Source organism: Corapipo altera, unplaced genomic scaffold, assembly GCF_003945725.1.
Source record: "Corapipo altera isolate COAL_440 unplaced genomic scaffold, ASM394572v1 44, whole genome shotgun sequence".
NCBI lineage: Eukaryota > Metazoa > Chordata > Aves > Passeriformes > Pipridae > Corapipo > Corapipo altera.
In genome coordinates this window covers 20,233,724-20,254,516 of record NW_020884880.1, presented here as the reverse complement: position 1 = coordinate 20,254,516, position 20,793 = coordinate 20,233,724, and the positions used below count along the sequence as shown (strand labels likewise).

Below are 20,793 nucleotides of genomic sequence, written 5' to 3'. Positions count from 1 at the left end.
ACAGTGTAACAAAAGTATTCTTAGTTTTATTCTGACTGCAGTTTATCAGTTGTCGAGTAGGACTGAGCATGCAGGAGTCCTCTGTGGTACAGTGTGTTGCCACTTTATACATAGAACTGAAACACAGGAACAACCAGGGAGAATTTCTGTTTAAAATGTGTTGGAATTTGCATAGCTAGAAAGCATGAGCACTTGTTTCATTGTCATGCTTTTCCAAACCCTTGAGATTATTAAATGCTTGCAATGTGCTGCTTTTAATTTAATGAGGTCTATGAATTTGATTCAAATTAGTAAATAGTTTCTATGCTAAGTCAGTAATTATTGAGATACTTAATAGCAGAGGAAGTAAGAGAAAATATTTACTGAAATTACAAAGTCTGTATTGCCATTCTTAATCAGGATTACTATAGTAGTGGTTTGTTTAAGACAAAAACAAATATCTCTCCTAAAAAGACTTACTAATATTACACAGAAGCCACCTGATATAAACTGCAGACAAACTTAATAATTTTTAAAGTTGTCTTTTAAAGATGTAAGGGGGAAATTGTGATTTTTGTTCTTGTGTCTTTAAGTTGCATGTGAATGACACAAGTTTTGAGAGAGATTTAATTGAACTCTATTAAAAGAGAAGTACCAGGGAACTGGTAGCTTGTCTGGTAGCTGATTGACAGCCTGAGTGTAGAGCTTTTACTGATTTAAATACTGTGGTGTGGCCCTTGTCCTTCACAAAAAGAGACAATTAAAACAAAAGTGGATGAAAAATCTAAACCAAAAAAGTTATCTAGAGGTAGTTCTGCTTTTACTAACACTTGGAGGAGATAACTGTGAAGAAGATTCGTAAATTCATCTCTTCCATCTGGCCACAGCCTCCTAAGTTCAGACTTCCCTGTCTTGTACTGAAAAACCTGAGCAGAGTTAAGTAGCCTAAGTTAGAATTTATACTGCATTCTAATCAGTAAATAATCTTTCCCCCCTCTGCCCTGCTCCATCACCTCTTGTGCTAAAAAAGAGTATTGATTTATGTGTGATCCCCTGCATTTCCTTGTTTCTATTTTAGCTGCTGATGCAAAGGAGAAACAATACTGGATAACTCAGCTTCGATCCTGTGCCAAACATCACAAGGAAGGTAATTCTAAGGTAAATAATTGAGTGGAAGAAGTAACTATTGCATTTTAAGTGGTGTAGGTGAAGAATAGCATGGTCTGGATGCTAGACTGGCTGCGGTAGTTAGTGGGTTGATATTTAGAGGGTTTTGAATAAAAGCAAGTTGTCATTTGTCACTAACTGGAGCAGACTTAAGTTAGTTGGGCAACCCAAATAAATAAACATTGTCCTATTTATGAGAAAGTAATGAAGGGATGGTTAATTCAGTGGCTGGATAAACAGTTTATTAATAAATACCTGTGTACTGTCCTGATTAGTATTTAAAAGTGTTAAGTGGTATTAGTTTAATTTTATAAGGTTTAGTGACTTTTATTACTGGAACTTTAGATAGATGTTAGCAGCGATCAGTCTTTGTCTTCTTTACTAAATCTGAAAGAGATCATCATGTGATGATGGTTTTGGTGTTAATATGAAGTCTCACACACAAAAATTCCTGCTCTTCAGTCCTTGAAGCATTTCTGTTGATATTCTTACGAGAATGAAAAAGATTGCTTTTCTCATGACTAATTGTTTGCTGTATTTAAAAGAAAAATGCATATAACAGCAAGCTGAAAGGATTTCTCCCTGTTCCAAGATGTTGAGAATATCAGTGTTATGTTAGCTGCAGTCAAAGTTGTGATCCTGAATATCTTTGAAAGTTGGACTTTGAGAAGATGAAGAGTATTTTGAGGAGACTGCCATTTACTGAAGTGAGTGAAGTAAAGCCAACCTTTTGTTGTTTCTTTGGAGTGATGTGGACCTGTCAGGAAGCAAATGTGGTATAAGTAAAACCCTTTTCAAAGGAGACTTAAATACCTTGAGTATTTCAGTACTTTTAAAATTCTTATGCATAGCAATTCAATATGGTTTTTATATAGATGTGACCCAGTTACTCAGAAAGATGCAACTCTACTTGTTTGGGATACTCTTACAGTTGCTGTTGATTTGCTGGTCCTGTGCTAGATAGAGATGGTAACTGTTTATGCTCAGTTGCCATCAATGAATTGATGCCTCAATAAGTTCTCTGGTCACTTCTTGAACCCATTTAAATGTTTAGCATCTGCAGTGTACTGTGATGAGGTAGTAGAAGTGCTGTTCAGTATATATGGTATCAGAGACTTGTGTAATGGCATACTGATTCTTCTACTCTCTAATACTGGGTTTGTTTTTATCCTTTTGCCCGCTCCTGAAAAATAATTCTGTAGAGGTGTCTATTTTAACAGCACAGTCTCATTCTAGGATGGCAGTAATTGAGTTGAAGCTGATTTATGTGTAAGTGAAGTTTGGATCATTTCTCCTCCTTAGGTAAAAACTGTTGCACTTAGTAATAATTTGTATTCTGAATTTTTCATACTACCTGTCCATGTTGAGCTCCTACAGTAGTAGTATCTGCATATTTTGATGTGTATGTCAAGAGAAAAATCTTGGTGTCATAACAGTGAAAATAAGTAACGATTAGTAATAGAAGCAAATAGAATTTTAGAAATTATCAGGAAATGAACAGGGAACAAAAGGGATAATACTTAGACTGTTCCAACTCTGTCAAATACTTATCATGAATATTTTATCAGTCCCCTTCCATTTCTGAAATGGAAAGTTGTAGTGGGGGAAAGTACTTCTCATCACATTTATTATTCTTCTGTACAGAATGAACTCTGTGATGAAATTCGACTTCATCAGAAAAAAAAAAGAGTACAATGATGGGAAGGGAAAGGGCAAATCAGGGAAGTATAGTGTTAGTAAGTGCTCTGCAGTGGCTGAATAGGAAGTATTTCCTAGCTACTAATAATAATAATGTCAATATGGGGAACCTCAAAGAAAAGGAGCTGAAAAAAAGGGTCAAAATAAAAGGAGGTGAATGAAAACTGGAGATTATTTTGAGATGCTTTGGATACCAAAAATATATATAGATTTGAAAAGCATTTGAAAGGCAAAATGTTTTTTGAGAGTCTTGATTGAATGAGTGGGAGGCTATTAAATACAAAGACAGCATCTGTCACAGAAGATCTAAGACACAACTTTTAGAAACAGGAAGGGCTTATAATGGGGAGCATCTCTCTGGACTACTTCTTGTACTCTTGCATAGTGACCTACAAATGCTGAGGGTTTTTTCTGGTTCATAGGCTCATTGTCCAAGAAAATAAAAGGATTTCCTTGGCTGAGGGGTGGTGGACATATGTAACTGAGAAACTAAATGAAAGATTATTTTAGACAGCAGGAAGAACATTCTTGCATTTTTCTTAGAAGACTGATGAGTTAGAGAAACTTGGCCTAGGAACCTGGAGTGTAGATGCATTTTGGTTGACGGATGTGTTTGGTTTAGATACATTTTAATTGGCTTGAATCTGCTGAGTATAAAATAGAAATGTTGAAGAAAACTAAAATATTTTCCTTAGTTCTGTGTTGCAAATCTACATCTAAAATCAGACTAGGTCACTTTTCACTTGAAATGTTTGTTAGTGAAGCACTCTATTTTCTACTAAACCACAGAGCAAACAGAAAATTTATATATTCTGTATCTTTAAACATAACAGTCCAGAAAATGAAATGTTGGGAATTTATGCACTTCAGGCAAGACCACTCATGCCTTTGCTTCTTACTCCAGAAGTGGACTGTACTTGAAGCAACATTGTACTTACCTGTTCCTAGGAACCTTTCTTTTGATAAGATTTATCTCTTTTTCAATATACTTTTTTCCTTTTCCCCGTCCTTTTTTCTCAACATTAGAATATTAACTGAGGGATATATTTTCCCTGGCTTTAGCATTGCATATAGTGCTAACTTAGATTTCATCTACAAGTAAGTTTTAAAACTTCTTCCTGCTTTTCCCTATAAAAGCAAGGGATAAAAAGCGTTAATTCTACAATGATTAGGGTTGGGAACAATACTTCACAGAGACTCCAGAAACTAGAAAAAATGCATTTCTATTACTTCTTTTCTTTTTTTTAAATAATTTTTTTATTTTCCTCAAAGTTTCTTACTTCAAAACCACTGCCTAGTAGGAGGTAAGAGAAGCAAGAACTGCTTCATTTCTTTGTTGATTTTTTTTCTTTTCTTTCTCTTATAGATGAAGATACTTTAGCATAATGATTGTTAGCATGGGAGTGGAAACATGCTCTTTAAAATAGTTTAAATTTACATAAACTAGTGCTCTGCTATTTTTAACCACCTTACTGTTTCTTTTGTGCTGGGTTTAGGGACTGGAATTACATCAAAAGGTCTGTAATGAGAAGGAGAAGGGTACATGTTTGACTTCCTTTTGCATAATTGAGAACTTAACAAAAATTCTGCATTTTTGGATTTTATTAAAATAGCTCTACCATTGATAGGAATGTCATGATTCTACTGACAGCAGGGCTGGATCTCCTTACTCCTCCCTCTCCCCATACCTCGAGGGCTGTAGTAAGTGGTAACTGCAAATTCATTCTCTCATGGTGCTGTCATGAACAGGCAGGTAGATACTTATGTGTTTCAGGCTTCTGGAGTTTGAACAGAATCCAAACTCTGTCTCTGCTGGGAACAGCATCTGGAAAGTTGGAGACTGAGTGTTTGCTCCCAGTTTCTTCTACAACTTAAACTCACCTTTTTCACAGGAAGACTGAGGCAGAAATTTCTAGAGGTTCTTTAGGAGTCATACACTTGAGAAGGAGATGGAATGGGAAGTGAAAAATATGCAGTGAGGGGTATGTTTTATTTTATGCAAGTGTGATACAGTTTAAGTGTGGAAAAAACCATGGGATAACCAGGCAAACAGTGGGAAGGTTCCCAGGAATGCCAGCAAAGCTACTCTTAGCATCAAGTCTTTCATATGGGAGAGAGAACACACTTTTAAAATCTTGATTAAGTATTAATGGGTGGAAATTCATAGGAAAATGTGGTGATTTGGAGGATGTTTTTCAAAACTGAAACTGTCACTGTTCCTGTGAAATATTCACAGAAGAGCATTCCTTCTTCCTGCACTGGATCTATATCAGCAGTAGTTTCCTTTCTTTTTCAGAGCTACTGCCTGCTTCAAAATGCTACCTAATGACTTACTGTCCTTGCTGTTGTTAAAGCTTCAGCTGGGAACTGGAGTGGTGGAGGAAATTAAACAGAGAAGTGATTAAAAAAAAAAAAGGAAAGAAAAGGTTGTATACTAATGACTAAATTTAGTTGCATCCTAATGAATGGTCCAAAGGTGAGCTATACAGCTAACAAGTGTGTGTAACACAAGCCAAGTCTGTGACTTCGTTTTAAATAAATTTTACATCTTAATGGTAAAAAAAGCAGTAAAAGGATTGTCTTCTCTGGCAAATAATTCCCATGTTGTCAGATACTCTTAATGTTCTTGGTATTCCCATACAAGTTTCATTTCACTTAATTACAGATTGCTTAACCTCCACAAGTGCCAAATCACACTTTATTGGAAGAAATCTTGTATGTCTGGGTAGGATTGCTGGATTTTTTTAGACTCTTTGAAGTGAATATTTTGTACAAGTTTTAATTAAAGCATTAGTCAAATTTGAATTCAGTAATGTGAAATGCTTTCAAGAAGGAGTAGGCTTATGCATAACTTCTGTGGTAACTTCCAAGAATAATTTTGTATCCATAAATTGTCACAAGCTTGTTAGTTCTTCTGTATCATACCTCTTTTTTCTTGGCTGTATAATGATGGTGGCTGTAAAAGCACTACTAAAAACAAACACACAGGTTTTTATACCAGCTCTTAATTCCAACATGTAGATCAGTTGCTGGATTTGCATATTCCCCTTTTATAACTCAGTGTGTACGTATCAGGAATGTGACAGGCAACAGAAGCCTTTATCTTGGGAAGTAGCTTCTGTCTTAAATTGTGCTCAGGTGGTAATTTTCAGCTTATATCTGTGCTAGAATAAGGAGATAAGATGACTCTCCCTTTTTCCAGCTTCTGATTTGGAGCTGCACGGTGAGCTAGCTGTTAGAAATTGGATGATGTGAATTCATTTTTAAGCTGAACACATTTGCTCATTCCCTGCAGCTGTAAATTGCAGTCCAGTTCCCTGCCACCTTTTGTGTGGGCTTTGTTATGTTTCTGTTTCTGTGTTAATTTGGGCATCAGAAACAGAAAAAATGGCATCCTGCTAAAAAGGACTTAGCTCTCTGACCAGCTCACTGGGGAATGTGTGTCTCCATCTCTGGTTCTCTACTGGTTTAACTCTGTGCAGTGGCTCTCCATGAGGTCCAATGGGCCTCAGGGCTAGCATGGAAAAATGGTGGAGTAAAAAGTCCAAACCTGCCCCTTTCAATGCCAGCTGTGGTAACAGTTTAGCTGTAATGTGAAACAGCACCTGCAGTAATGTCTCAACGTTTGAGGTTAATGTTTCTGTCAAATCCGTATGAGGCAGATGTGTAATTTTTCTCAACAGGTGGAAGAATGGTTATCATAGATCTTTGGTTTTTATTGGGTTTCTTCTTACCTTATTAATGAATGACCACAGATGTACTTTTATGTTTGTAAGTGGATTATTGACTGGGTATTTTTAACATTTGCATGATAACTGTTTTCATAAAGCTGCATTAGTGAAAATTTCAGGTCTTTGAGAGTGTTATTTGGTGCTTCCATGCACATCAAACCTCTTTTTCTTTTGAGCTTCACTCTTCTCTCTGTTGGTATGCTTGTCTGCTTCCTCTTCTCATCACTGACCTATAGAAGTCAACTAAAGAATGGCACTTCTAATTAAAGCATGCTTTGAAATTCTTGCAGTAGTGAGACTGAGAAGGAAGCAGTGCTTGTCCGTAGATAGGTGTGTATTTGAGATCTTTTTTTCCCCCTTTGGAAGCTGCATGAAGATAAGAGTTACTCACAGCTCTCTGCTTCTTAAATCCTTCTACATAAATGGAAGAAAATCTATTTAGGACTGAACATGAGCTTGCTTAAATTATTCTTGATGAAGAAAAGATTTTATGATGGAATTATTACCATAGTCTCTTGCTTAGAAAGAGATTGCCTTACTGAAGATGATGAAGCACAAGAACATTCAGTCAGAAAAGTTAGTACCATAGATGATGCTTGACAGAAATGTGCAAAACATATCATAAGCTGGTCCCTTTGCAGTGCTGAAGTTTGGATGTTATGTAGATTCAGTCATTTGCATTTTAATATTTGTGAATGATTATAATGTAAATGAAAGAGAACTCTGTCCATATTTGTCTTTTATCAGTGTTTGTTTACTTAGGATGCATTGGAAAAGAAGTAGATGGGAATTAAAATACTGAGTGGTGGTGTCTCAAAATTGTAATTACTTTTTGATAGCGTGTGACTTCTCGTAGCTCTAAAGCTGCATGCAGGGATTGGTTCTGTGCTGTGTATATGCAGAGGAGTAAAGGAATGTCATTTCAGTATTTATTATTCTGAGGAAAACATCTGTGGCACAGTGCCTGTGAAAATGATGATTATCAACTATAAACAGATACGACAGTTCACTTCAGAAATTATTTTATTGATCTCTGGAACATTGCATTTACTTCCCAAAATAAACAAAATTGTTTGCTTCTGGTAAATGGTGAAAAACACTTCAACTTCTTTGTGAACAAGAAGGGCAGTCTCTAGGGAGAATGAGTCATGAAAACAGTACAGTTGGAACTTACTGTTCTACAACTACATTATTTTAATTGTTAGGATTTTTGATATCCTAGTGGAAACCTTCATTTTCTACTTTTTTTATCTGAGGGATGGACAGTCTACTAAAATAAAAATCTTGACCCAAATCTGTATTAGCTAAGCATACTTTAGCTAACTTTAGGTCATAAACCCAAGTTGAACACAAGTTACAAATTAATCTTTTATTAGCTTTTTTATTATTCTTTTATTGGTTTCATTTTATTAGCAGGCAAACTGTTAGAGCAATAGTAAAGTGTAGCCTCAGGGAAGAATATTTGTAATCCTTTTGGGATGCTTCAGCCTGTGGATTTCTTGACTCATTATTGGAACCATGCATGACTAATTGTTGAAGAGCTTATGTCTTCCTTTCATCAGCCTTTCTGCTATCTTTTTATTTATTTGTTTGCAAGCCAGAAAGCAGTGAGACCAAAGAAAATGATATATGATAATGATTGGAGAGACAGATCAGTCATACAACCAGCTCTAGGGGGAAGAGCAGAGGATTAGGAATAAAGATCCATCAGTTACTGTCATTGCTTTGATTTCCTGCGAGAGTGACTTTGATGACTGTTGTAGTATGATGTGTAATTAGAGTGTTTTTAGCAGTGAAAAACTTCACATAAGTTTTAACATTATAACAAAAATGGAAATTTTGATTTTTGCGCAGCTGTGTGTCAGTGCAGAAGGGATGCTTGTCATTCCATGTGTCTAATCTGAAAAAATTCTGCAAAAGACGAGTCAAGTATTTGGCTGGGACATAGGTGTTGACAATGTGCTATAAAAATTCAAAACTGCCTAAGGGGCTGAGTGTGCAGTTCCTGGAGAGTCCTCTTCTGACAATGACAGGAAGAAGCTGTCAGAAGGAATTGGATGCCGCCCCCATCTCCTTGGACTGAGCAGGCACAGTGCTCTGCTGCTGTTCTCTGCGGCAGTGGAGGAGGGGAGTCCAAAAGGTTTTGAGTGTTTGTAAAAACTGCCTCCTGCAGACATTCACCTGCACTTTGTGTGTGACTGCTTTTGCAAGCTGTAAGTTGGAAATTTTTGTAGTTGTCGTGTGGCCTTGCCTAGAGGTAGTTTCATGGGTAGCCAGTGATTCTGGTGCTGAGCTCATTTAAGGTTTGTGTGTTATAGATGTCGTCTAGAGAATAATCCCAAATTAGGTGATAGAGGATTTGTGTTGTGGGCTGGTGGAGTTTTCTGGCATGTTGGTTGGCAGTGTTGGGTCACTAGATGGGTGAGGGGTATAAAGGGACAGAAAACGAAGAGGTGAGGAAAACTTGCTTATAGACCTGTGGGAGCTGATCACAGACCAATGTATTTGACTCTGATACTTGGCACAGAATGTGGCTGTATGTGCTAATTCAGGATTGCCAATCTTCCTGACTGGATGAACGGCATAAGATTGATAACTATCTCAGGCTGAGAGCAGAAGAGGACTCCAGGAGAGGTTCACTGGTGATGTCCTCTCCCTGGAGATCCCGTAGCTCTATTGTAGGGCAAGGTATGGAGCTGAGTGTCAGGCACACCAGACAGTGGGATATGGTCAGCCCTTGCTAGGCTATGTACTTATGTATGTAGAGATTTGAGTTTACCTAGTGTACATGAAGAGGCAGCCTTCTTAAGTACCACCCACTACCCATGCACTGTTTTTTCTGATTATTCTCTCCTGATTCACTGATCCCCAAACTCCATGCCCTGAATGACTGTCTACCAAGAGCTGCTGTGGGCTGCCACATGCCTTTGCAAAACTTCCTGAAGAGCCGTCTTCAATGCACTGTGGTCCCAAAGACTGTTTATTCTGCCTCTAGTCATAGTTTATGAGTGTCGATGATGTAGCCCAGTGAGTTGTGATATGAACTAGGGAAAATTTTGTATGGAAAAAAAAAAGGTAATTGGCATTAAGAGACTCCTAAAATGATGAACATATCTATTTTTCGGAAATGTGTTCGCTATGTACATGTGATACAAAACCAGTTAAAAAAATTGCAACTAGCTAGCAGCTTTTATATGAATAGTTCACTATCAAATTTATGACTCCCAAACCTAAGTGGGGTTAGGCAAAAGGCATATCATGTTAGTGTGGCATGAGCTGCAGTCAAGGTGTCTGTTGTGATCCATGGGTCAACTGCAGGTAGTTCACTGCAGTTTGAAACACTGTCTTGAGGAAAAATAGCATTGCATTGCCAAATAATATCATTAATATAGATATTGACTTTAGAATACACGTGCATTTCAATTTATGAACATATATCTCGGAGTGTGCATGTTAGATGAGATCGTTTTGGCAGCTGCTTTTTTTTGAAAGCTGACTCTTTCTTAGAATTCTTTCCTGATTTTGTATTTAAGCAGAAACAGTGCCTGGATTTTTCTGTATTAGTTTTGTGTTACTTTTATGTTACCTGCAGATCTAAAAGTCTCCCCCAAGAAAATCAAAACATAATAAAACTTCACTTCTCACAGAATATTGTTTTCTTTTAAGCAAAACTAATGGCTAAACTCACTGTTTCACATTGCTGCTGTTTATCAGAGTTTTAGGATCTGTTTAGCTATATGAAAATAGCAGCCATGTATTTTTAATATTGTGATTGCATGATACTAGAATGTCAGTGATTCTCAAAAGATTTAATCTTAAAAACAAAATAATTTTTTATTAATCTGGAAGAGAAGTTGATTTTATGATGAAGAATATGAAGTTATGTTGTTCTTCCTCTGCACCCTAAATGTACTTTAGAAGTATTCTGATGGTAGTCAGTTTAAAAACCAAACATCAGTAAAGTATATTCTGCTATTATATACTAGGAATACCCTTTTTCTTTGAAACTTGTATTAAAAAAGGAAATTCAATCACACCCAGTTTCCCTTATCCCATTGTTTCTCCCAAATACCTTTTCCTCTGTCTTTTATTTTAATTGTAGTTATGTCTAAGCAATGGAAGATGAATTATAAACCTGGAAACCTTCTGTGCCCTTCTGACAAATTACAACCCGTGCTGCTTTTTTGCCTTAACATCAAATCCAGTTTTAATGCAATTGTGATTTATCAGCCAGGACAGATAATTTTTGAACAGATGCTTATTATTATAATCTTATTGACCATGGTAGCAAAGAATATATTAATTTCAAAAAAAGTCAGACCATCATTTCTTGGAAGTGTTTGTAATATTTTAAGTCCAGACCAATGGAATAATAATTTTTTTCTGTGAGATTAGCAACTCTTTGCACAATGGCAATGTGATAAACCTTTTTTTTAAACCTTCAGATACCTCAGAAACTCTGAAGTCTAGTTTTGTGTGAGGGTGGCAGAGGGACTGTGTAATTTATTTCTCTCCCTCCTCGGCAGTGCCAGATAATCTGCCTTGTCCTTTACAGTCAGTGTAGAGGTAACATGAGGCCTGACTTTAATTCCATTATTGGTTGGCACCTGTCCACCTTAGGTTTAAAGTCTTTTAATGGAATCACCACCGAATTGTGAAAATTGACCTGTAAGGGATAAGAAGAGAGATTTGTACCCAAGGAATACTTTTGTGCACTTGCCGGCAGACCTCATGTTGATGGTAACTGGCTTAGCAATGTTGTAGGCTGCCATCATTACGTGTGCAGGGTTTGTAGGAGAGGTGAAACTGTGTTTCACTCATGAGGCTTTATATTTACTTCACTGTCTTAAAGTACTACTAAATGTCACCATCTAAACTGATTTGTGTTTCATGGGATAAAGTTACTCTGTTTGAGTTTTAACTTTACAGATGCAATCAGCAGTTCAAAAAGAAGGGAAAAACTCTTTTATATTGCACTTTTATATATGATGTCCCATGGTGCTCTAGTGCCCATATGTGCTTGATTGAGAATTACTGTCCCACAGATCTCCCAGAAAACTTGTGTTTGAGGTCTGCAGAGAATAAACTGAGATAGCAACACTGACAGACAGATAACAAAAAAATTCTGAATGTTCTGACTGATTTTTATAGGTTATATGTTAAAAGTATTCATACTACAGATACTATTGGAGATTTATTTCTGGCCTTTTTTGTAAATAGGGTTTATCCCAAGCTTACTCCAAAATGTGTTGATGTATTTAGGCTACTTTTTGTTTAAAATGTTAATGTTTAATTGTGCCTTGCCAAAATTGCAGCTCTGATGTTAAAAACAACAAACATTACACTGTTTCAGATATTCATCAAGTGAAAGCCTTTTTTCTTCTTTGCTGTTCACACCAGTTTGGTGAATTGTAGGTCAGTGGTCTCATAAATATCTGTGCTGGCATTGTTATTACTGCCTGCAAAATCCTTCCTAAGCTTTCCTAAAAAGTAGGATTGTAAGAACTTAGCGGCATGTTATTATGTAAGAATCTGTGAAGATTTTTGTGAAGGCCAATTTCAGGCAAGCCAAGAAACAAAGGCAATAGCTCTAATGTTTCCAAGAACATCTCTGCTGAGCAATGCAGATGGTTCAGAAAGAATAAAGCAGTTACACCTCCAGATTTGGTTTATGAGGAAAGTAGAACAACACAGATCTGTTGCCTGAATTGTACATTATTAATTGTGTAAAGGTTGGTAATATCACCATCCCATTGCTTGTTCTAGAACATTTCATCGTCACGAAGTAGAAGCTCATCTCTGCTGCCGCCTGGGACAGTTAATTCTGCATCTCCCAGTGGCCAGAAACACATGAGTCAAAGTGGGCCAACCGTTGTAACCATCACACATCACAAATCACCTGCAGCCGCTCGAAGAGCAAAGAGCCAGCGATCTGGTCAACTCAACGAAGTCAGAGAGGTAAGAGAGAAAAATCTGCTGTTTTTGCTATAACTCCGAAGTGTTTACTTTGCTTTAGGGTAAGAAATGGAGTCTGACAAGTCAACGATTCTCTTTGTTTCCTACTTTGTTTGACTGCATTGTTCTGATCCCTTCTCTCAGTAAGAGGTGGTCTTTAATTCTGGTTCAACTTCAGGTCAGGTGTATCCAGACCTTTTTATGCTGATGTTAAAATTAGTATGCACACATGCTTAAAAAATGAAGTAGATTGGCTAGAGCTCCCAGATTTTGCAGTAATGTTGCACTATTGAAGGAACATCTCTTTGAAGCTGCGTGCAGCAAAACCTTTCAGATTGGAAAGCGGGCCCTGAAGCCTTTAAATATAACTGGAAAAAAGTACTTTAGGTCTGATGAATGTATTTGAACGAAGGCATAGTTCCCCAGACTCAGCAGTTTGTTCCTATATGACTGTACTCTTACCTTTGTTATCAAGTTTATATTGCTGGTCTTGTGATGGAAGAATGCTTTGTCTGTATCAAATGCATGAAAACCAAACAAAAAAGCATATTTATTTCAAAACCTGTTTACCAGTGTTTAAGAAATATAACTTGTATACCAATTGAAGTCTATCTTCCAGACAACAAAAATAGTACAGAGTTTTAAGCTTAAATAGTATGCTAGATTTTCACAGAGCTCACTTTCATCTTTCATTCCTTATTATTTTTTTGTCTGTCTTTCATGTTAAGAATTTGAATAAATTCTTGGTGCTTGGTCACAATGAAGACTTAAATCGCGCATCCTGATGAAGAATGCTTGTTTTTATTTTGGTTAACACTAAAAGTGAAGAGCTCATTGTCTGAATGTCACCCACATTTTCTTTCCATTATAAGAAACACACCTCTCTTTGTTTATAAAGAAAGTATCCTGTCTTTGTCTACCAGTCATCTCCTCAACTTGTTTCTAGCATACTAAGTGTATTTACTCTCAGGCTGTATTCAGAGTGCACCTTAAATCCATTAATAAAATAAACAGTGGGAGCTGTTGCAGCTTTGTCAAATGAAACTCTGTAAGGCTGAAGGGAATTGAAAAGAGAGTGTTAATATATGTGCTGATCATAGTAAGTTGGGAAGGGAAAAAAATCATTTGCAAAGAACTACACTTGGAAGAATTAAATACTAACCTATAGGAAAACAATGAATAAGTGGCCAGGTATCATCCCTGCAGAAAACGCTTGTGCGTTGCTGACTCATTTGTTTGCAGTGTATCGCAATGGGATGTCATTCCAAAAACGTAAATATTACAGGGCTTTAAACTGTAATGATGGAAGGTAATTATTATGCTCTGCTTGATATGAGTGATACTTCACCTGCAGCACCAGTTCCTGTTGGAGGGCTGCAATAAAAAAAAAAAAATCTTAGGCATCAAAGATGTTGCAGTGGTCGAAGGTGAAAAGAAATGAGTGCTTTTCAGGGAGTGGAAAATGGTACTAAGATAAATGATGCCTAAGAAAATTTTATAAGGCAATATGTGAAGTTTACCTTTTTGTGTATTGGATATTTTTTTTTCAGTGTGCTACTTCTTAAAGAAGAGAATAACAGTGTAAAAATCAGACCTTATGCCGTCTTTTCCAGTCTCGTGTAAAAAGTGGCTGCTTGACTGCTTGATGTTATTTCCATCTTGTGAAGGAATAAGTGTGATTTTTCCAGATTAAGGAAGCAGATTTTATTTCAATGGCATGCTCTGTGCATTTCCTTCTCCCCCTTTTTCTGGAGGGAATCAATAGACTTGGGTATGTGCTACCTGTGTTTTCAGGGAATATTCGTGCTCCTTATATGAGTCAATTGGTGACTCTTACATCTACTCTCCTGTGTTACATATATCAATAAAGAGGAGGGTCCAGAGTCCTTCACTTAAAGTGCACTTAAATCTGTTCAACTGCTATTTTTTAATCGGAAGTGAGGAGAAATAGGAGCTAGAAGTACAATAAGGTAGAGTTAATCCCTTCCTCAACACCCAGGTCTTTGCTTTTTATTTGAAAGTTGTTTGGTATGATTTGGATGAAGGGAAGAGACTGCAAAAGGATTATAGATCAGTGTTAGTATTCATTCCCCTGATAGAATGAAGTCATTAAAGCTTTGACATGCAAATAAACTTTCTGTTATGGTACTATAAATAGGACTATGTTAACTAATTTACACCTTGTAAAATACAGTAGTCAAATCAATGAAAAGAGTTGATACACTTCTGGAAAATCAGAGGAAGCATGTGTGTTTTAAATTTCAATGGTGATGCTACTATATTATATATGAAATCTGTGAAAAACAAGAGGTGCTGCAAAAGAGGCATCCTTCACTTGGGACATGTGGTCTTCACTAGCTTGGACAATGTTCCTGAGAAAGTGTTGAGCTTGAAATTGTACTCAATTCTGGACTTCCATGATTTGGCCATATTATTTGGAAAAAAGTGAAGTGTATCTCCATGTTGCTAATAGGACAAAGTATACTATATTTTATATAATGTAATGATGTTTGGTAATACTTGATTATTCTTTTCCCCCTTTTTTCCTTTCATAGTAAGAATAAACAACACATTGTTTCTTTCTGCGATTTGTTCTGACTGATTTAATTTTACTCTTACCAGCATAGAGAATTTTAATATAAAACAAATTGTAGCAAAGATGTCCATTTAGCACCAAACTGTCATGCAGAAGTATATAAACGTAGTAAAAGCAACTGTGTGGGGCTGCAAAATGACACATGTAATAAGTGTTTCTGTTGTGAAATTAGAATTTTACCTTTTTTCAACATTTTGGTAAGTTAAAATTAAGCATAAATATGGAACTTTTGACTGCTATAAAAATGTGTGTTTTAATATTCAAGCTACTTTTGTATGGTGTTGAATTGAAAATGATCTCAGGAGCATTACTTTTCATCATAATGTAAATTCTTTGCTGTTTAAAATAATATTGTTCTCTTAAATCAGATTTTTGCTTATATTAACATGATGTTAAAAGTCTGGTCCATACTGATATATGGAATGTTACATCAAAACTAAATTTCAATGTACATTAATTTTAGGAGAGCTGATCTGCTACATGTTGCCCTTTATGCAGAATTATTAAAGATTCTACCTCTTTATTTGGACCATAAATTAGCAGTGCTTTCAACTGATTTTTTAGTAGGTGATTTTATAGTAACCTAAGTCTCTGTGGTCTTAAAATTGAATTCTATTTTTTAAACTATGCATATTATTATCCTCTTAGAAATTTATAAGTGGTATGCTTGCAGATTTCTTTACTGTAGGCGGTTAAAATTAACTGGAATATTAAGCCAAGCTTCCACATCACACTTCATATTAAATTTTAACTGTTACTGAACTAAATAATAGTGGTACACTTCATCTTAGTATGGTGTTTATTCTGGCTGAGGGTGTTAGTATGACTATTGTATGATCTCTGCCAGTGTTACCATTGTTGTTAAAGAAACAAGAACTGCAGTGTGTGAAGATTTTGTAGCAACTTATATTAATTATTTACAGAAGTCTAGAGAAATTAAATGGAGGTAACTAAAAGAAGTCCAGAGAAATATTTCTTCTCACAATGTTAAAAAGTCAGTGAAGGAATTTCTGACCCTTTTGAAATACGATCCCTTTGAAATCCCATTTTATGTGACAGTGGGGTAGTTCCAGAACTTGACAGTCCTACTGCTTCTTGCATGTCCTTTTCCATGTATAAATATGGTTACCATTTGATTCCTGCATGAATTAGGCAGCCAGGTGATAGTTCTTTGCTTCCTCCCTTACAATATAGGAAAATCTAGGACCTGTACCTAGGGCTTCCTGGAGTGAGGTTCACCAGCAATTTTGTGTGGGCTGCAAGTGTCCAATTTTATGTGGTTACTAGGAGAAGGAGATGATTCTAAAACACTGAGGATTTTTCAAGTGAGAAGTGAATGTCTTCAGGTCACTTTAATATTTGGATAGCAAAATTAGATACTGTAGTTAGCTACTGTTAGCAGAAAAGGCTGTTGTCTGTGGAGAACTGTTTGTTCTGTTGAAGAATTATAGCATTGCACAGGCAGCATTGTAGATGAAAAAGGAGATGCAGTACTTCAGTCACTTGGGGAGGCATTCAACTTGTGAGTCTTTCACATATGTGAACGTGCAAACACATACACTAAGCTGTATTTTGGTGTTAAGGATTCGTAGTCGGTGTTTAAACGGGTACTGGGGGAAATCCTGATGATTTTTGATCTATACCAGATTTTACTTTTCAGCTTTGAAAAAGTCAAGTTTTGCTTTTTATTTCATGTCAACGGATAAGGTCAATCTAGTGTGAGTTCTAGCAAAAAGAATGCTGTAGGTCTAGATGTTTGGCATAGCGTTGAGGTTCTGCAAGGTTGTGCAATAAGGGCGCATGAAAAAAGTTGATTCAGCTCCTTGAACAGGACATCATGCCTAAACAGTGTGAAGTATGCACACAGAACATTTAAAAAATCCTGCTAATAATTGAAGTGTTTTTGAAAGGATGTGTCTAATTTTGTGTATAACTATTTCTGTGTAAATAGGGAAAAGTGCTGTATGCTAGATAATTGCTTTCACTGGCAGTTCTCACCTTGATTTTGGAGTGTAGGAAGATGAGAGCTTGCTTTGTGACAAAAGTGACCTTCAGGCCTGCATGAGTAATAAATCAAATATATGCTTTTGGGAGATGAAAATGGTTTCATCATGTTCACCTAAGGGGTGGATGTAACATGGACTGCTAAACTGTGCTAACTTCAGTCTTTCTGACCTAGTAATCTAGGTGCTTTATCAAGGGGAGAGTGATAACCATGGACTGTATCTGCAGTAGCACTCCTGAAGTCAGTGCTGCTGTGCCTTTGCTAGTCAGATTTAGAACTAGTTACCTAAAATCATGGCTATTTTTCTTTCCAGACATGTTTCAGTATAAAAGGTGACTTTGTGACGTTTGTGGCAGTTTGTGGTTGATTCTTTTAACTAGAGTCTTCCTGCACTTCAAAACTAGTGTAGTAAATACATTATACATAGGTTTCTCAGTTGGACTGACCAAGGCATTTCATCTTTAATAGATACTGCAGAAAGTGTTCGTACTGTTTCCATTATGAAATTGGATTGTCCTGTTTTCTGTTCATTTGGAAAAATAATATGGTGGTACAGGGAGTGGCAATTTTGGAAAGGGGGGGGGAAGAACACAGAGGAGTAACCTTTGTTAATTATAGCTTTCAATTTTTTCTTGGACTTGTATGTAAAATATCTTCCTCCCACCCCCCACTATACATAATAAATTACAGGTAAGGGCTCATCCTATTTGATCATCCTTCATCAAGTGTATCGTATCATATACAAAATAAATAGTCTATAACTATAGGTGGATGCTGGTCAGAAAATGAGATATGTTACTTAATAACACTACGTCTATACTTTATACGTATTGTATGGCATGTTTATTTGTTTGCAAACTCACCTGCATTTAATTTTAATTATCTACAACAGGTAATATGAAAGTGCTTGCAAAAAACTCACACCAAACCCAGCTGTTTCTCAGAAAGCAGTACTGTTTTCTTGGCTAGCAGTAGTGAAGAAATGACAGCAGGAAACCTTTGGGTCAGTTCTGTGTCCATTGAAGTCAGTGGAAAGTGAATGAGACCTTAAGCCTTAATTCAGGAGGTGATATTTATTTGGCATAGGACATGCTAGTGTAGGTTATATGACAGCTAGTACTATTTAACTGTGTTTAGACACACTTTTCTAGTTGAGGAGTACTGTAATACAAATTTATGTTGTGGATATGTTTAACAACTTAGTTGTAGTTGAGCTGACTGATACTAAAAGGGTTGTTCCCAGCTGTATTTTAACAGGAACCATTATAATTTGTTTAGGACCATTAGACCTGTAACAGTAAAAGCCAGTTTCAAACCTAACATGAGGTCTGAAAAGGGCAGCTGCAAGTGTCACCATTGCACTTTCTTCTGAATTGGTCTTGGCCCCAGTTCTAGAAACGTGTGATCCTTGTGCAGCATAGAGAAATGTTCTCCTGGCTGTACAGCAATGTTTGAGCGATTGCCTATTCTTTGTCTCCTTATCGACAAAAAGGAATTGAGAGCACGTAGAACAGATGCAGTTATTTGGTGCCTTCTGTGGCATTTTGTTTGGAGGCTGTTTGACTTGTCTATAGATATCTCATCTCATCTCTTATGTCTGTTTATTCTACCTCAAGTTAGTACTGCTAAGATCAATAGAAACTTGTCTCCTTGGAGAGTAAATGGGATGTCTAAATCTCTGACAGTGTCAGTCTAGTACGTCCCAGAGTAGTAACTGTGCATGTGCTTATAAAAATTATTCAGTAAGTAGCATTAACTGTCTCACTCTGGGGATGAGGAGATGTAAATTGTTCTAATACTATAAACCAGTAGTTTTTATCACATGAACATGAGCTGAATTATTTTGTGATCTCTAAGCCTTTACCTTGCATTTACAATATGTTTGAGGACACTAAAAGTGCATATAAGTTACACCTTCCTAAACTACACCTTATTTTGTGCACTTGATTTTGTATTCAAAGGATTGAGTCATCCTGGATTCCAGATACCCAGGCAGGGAGAATTAAGGTTGCTATGGGAATCGTAGAGCAAATATTCTACTAAAATTACACTGTTCGCCCATACAGGTTATGTCAAGAGTGAACCTGGCTCATTATTTCTGAGATTCCCCCTCGATGTCCCCCTGATCCAAATCTGAAAAATGCAAATAATACAAACATGGTTTCTTCTCATGGTTTTTCTTCAACCTATAGTTTAGTCATAATTGAGCATGTTGCAAAGATGATAATTTTCAATCATTTAATAAATGGCAATTTATAAATTAGGGATAATACAGTGCGTACGATAACTACGTTCAGAGATTGCTGCAGCATTCATTTTCTTAAGCAATTACAGAGAAGCTAAGATTACTCTTTACAGTTATTAAAACATTTCATTAAATTTCAAATAAATGGTAGGTTCCCAAGGGAGCTTGAGAGAAGTCAGATTTGAAGGGAATTCAGTCTCCATCTTTTGTATGCCTTCAAAACTGTCACTTAATTCTGTTTGACTTAAAAAATTCAACTGTTCTGTTTTATATGCACATATATAACAACATAGAGAATCATAGATGTACCTGCATATTTGGAAAACTACAAGACTGGTTTCTTTCACAATTAAAGCACAAATTTTGCAGTAGTTTCAAGTTAGAGTTCACAGTTGGAAAATGAAGCTTTAAAGAAAACATACTTCAGTAAATCTTTTCTCAGATTAGGGTATTACATCCCATGGCCTTGCTTTTGGTGTGTGTTTCTGGATGGATGGCTGCTGCAGCACTGATTATCACAGCAAACCTGGAACATGACAAGGGGCACCTTCTGCAGCTCTGTTTGTAATGCAAATTACTTCTTCCAACTTACATGGGCTATTTTGTTAGCCCACACTTACATGCTATTTTTATTAAATTAAGTAGAGGATATTTTTGAATGTTCTCAGCAGTAATGGATGACAATGTAATATTAGGTGGCTAGCCAAGTTTCAGATATTAAGTACAGAAAGTACTTACATAAATGCCCTCAAGGAGAAAGTAACCACAGAAATGGCATATATATTTTAAGCATACCATTAAGTTTACATTATTATATACTTTTATTGAGGGGCTTACTATAATCTTCAGTTCCTTGTGTAACACCTTAAGTGCTGTATGCTGCTCTACGAAACTCAAAACGTTTTGAGTTTACAACAAACATGAATAGTAAGCACTATAGTTCTCAGTTATTTACTAAAGACCTGATCTCTAACAGCTTTTGCTACATGTTCTTATTGTGATCTTGGTAATGCTTGGCTTGCAGGTTTTGAATGCTTTGGAAACTATGTTACATACATGCTTTTGAGCAGCTGCTTACCTGCTTCTTGGGTACAATTCTGAATTCTGACAATATGCTTTGAAAATACAATAAGAAGGTAATCATAGACTCATAGAATCAGCTGGGTTGGAAGGGACCTCCGAGATCATCAAGTCCAGCCCTTGATAGAAACATCTCATCCAGCAAGCAAACCAGAATTATATCTGCCTGAATCTGACATATGCTGTAAAGCAGCTTGAAATTATAGGTTCTAGACATATATATATATACCTGTAACTGAGGAATTATTTTTTATTTTTATTATGGTTCATGTATTTGTCTTTTGCCTTTCCCACTTCCCAGGAAGCATAGTCTTATGTTCTTGCACAAATTTCTTAG

The 20,793-nt window shown here is 36.4% G+C and overlaps 1 protein-coding gene across 1 annotated transcript in view; it reads left to right on the top strand.

Moving 5' to 3' along the window:
- Positions 1 to 20,793, top strand: part of OSBPL10 (oxysterol binding protein like 10) — a 115,936-nt gene that overhangs the window by 32,476 nt on the left and 62,667 nt on the right. Inside the window, exons 3-4 of the mRNA XM_027639492.1 lie at positions 1,058 to 1,137; positions 12,342 to 12,533. Coding sequence (XP_027495293.1) covers positions 1,058 to 1,137; positions 12,342 to 12,533 — 272 coding nt within the window. The remainder of the gene's footprint in view (positions 1 to 1,057; positions 1,138 to 12,341; positions 12,534 to 20,793) is intronic.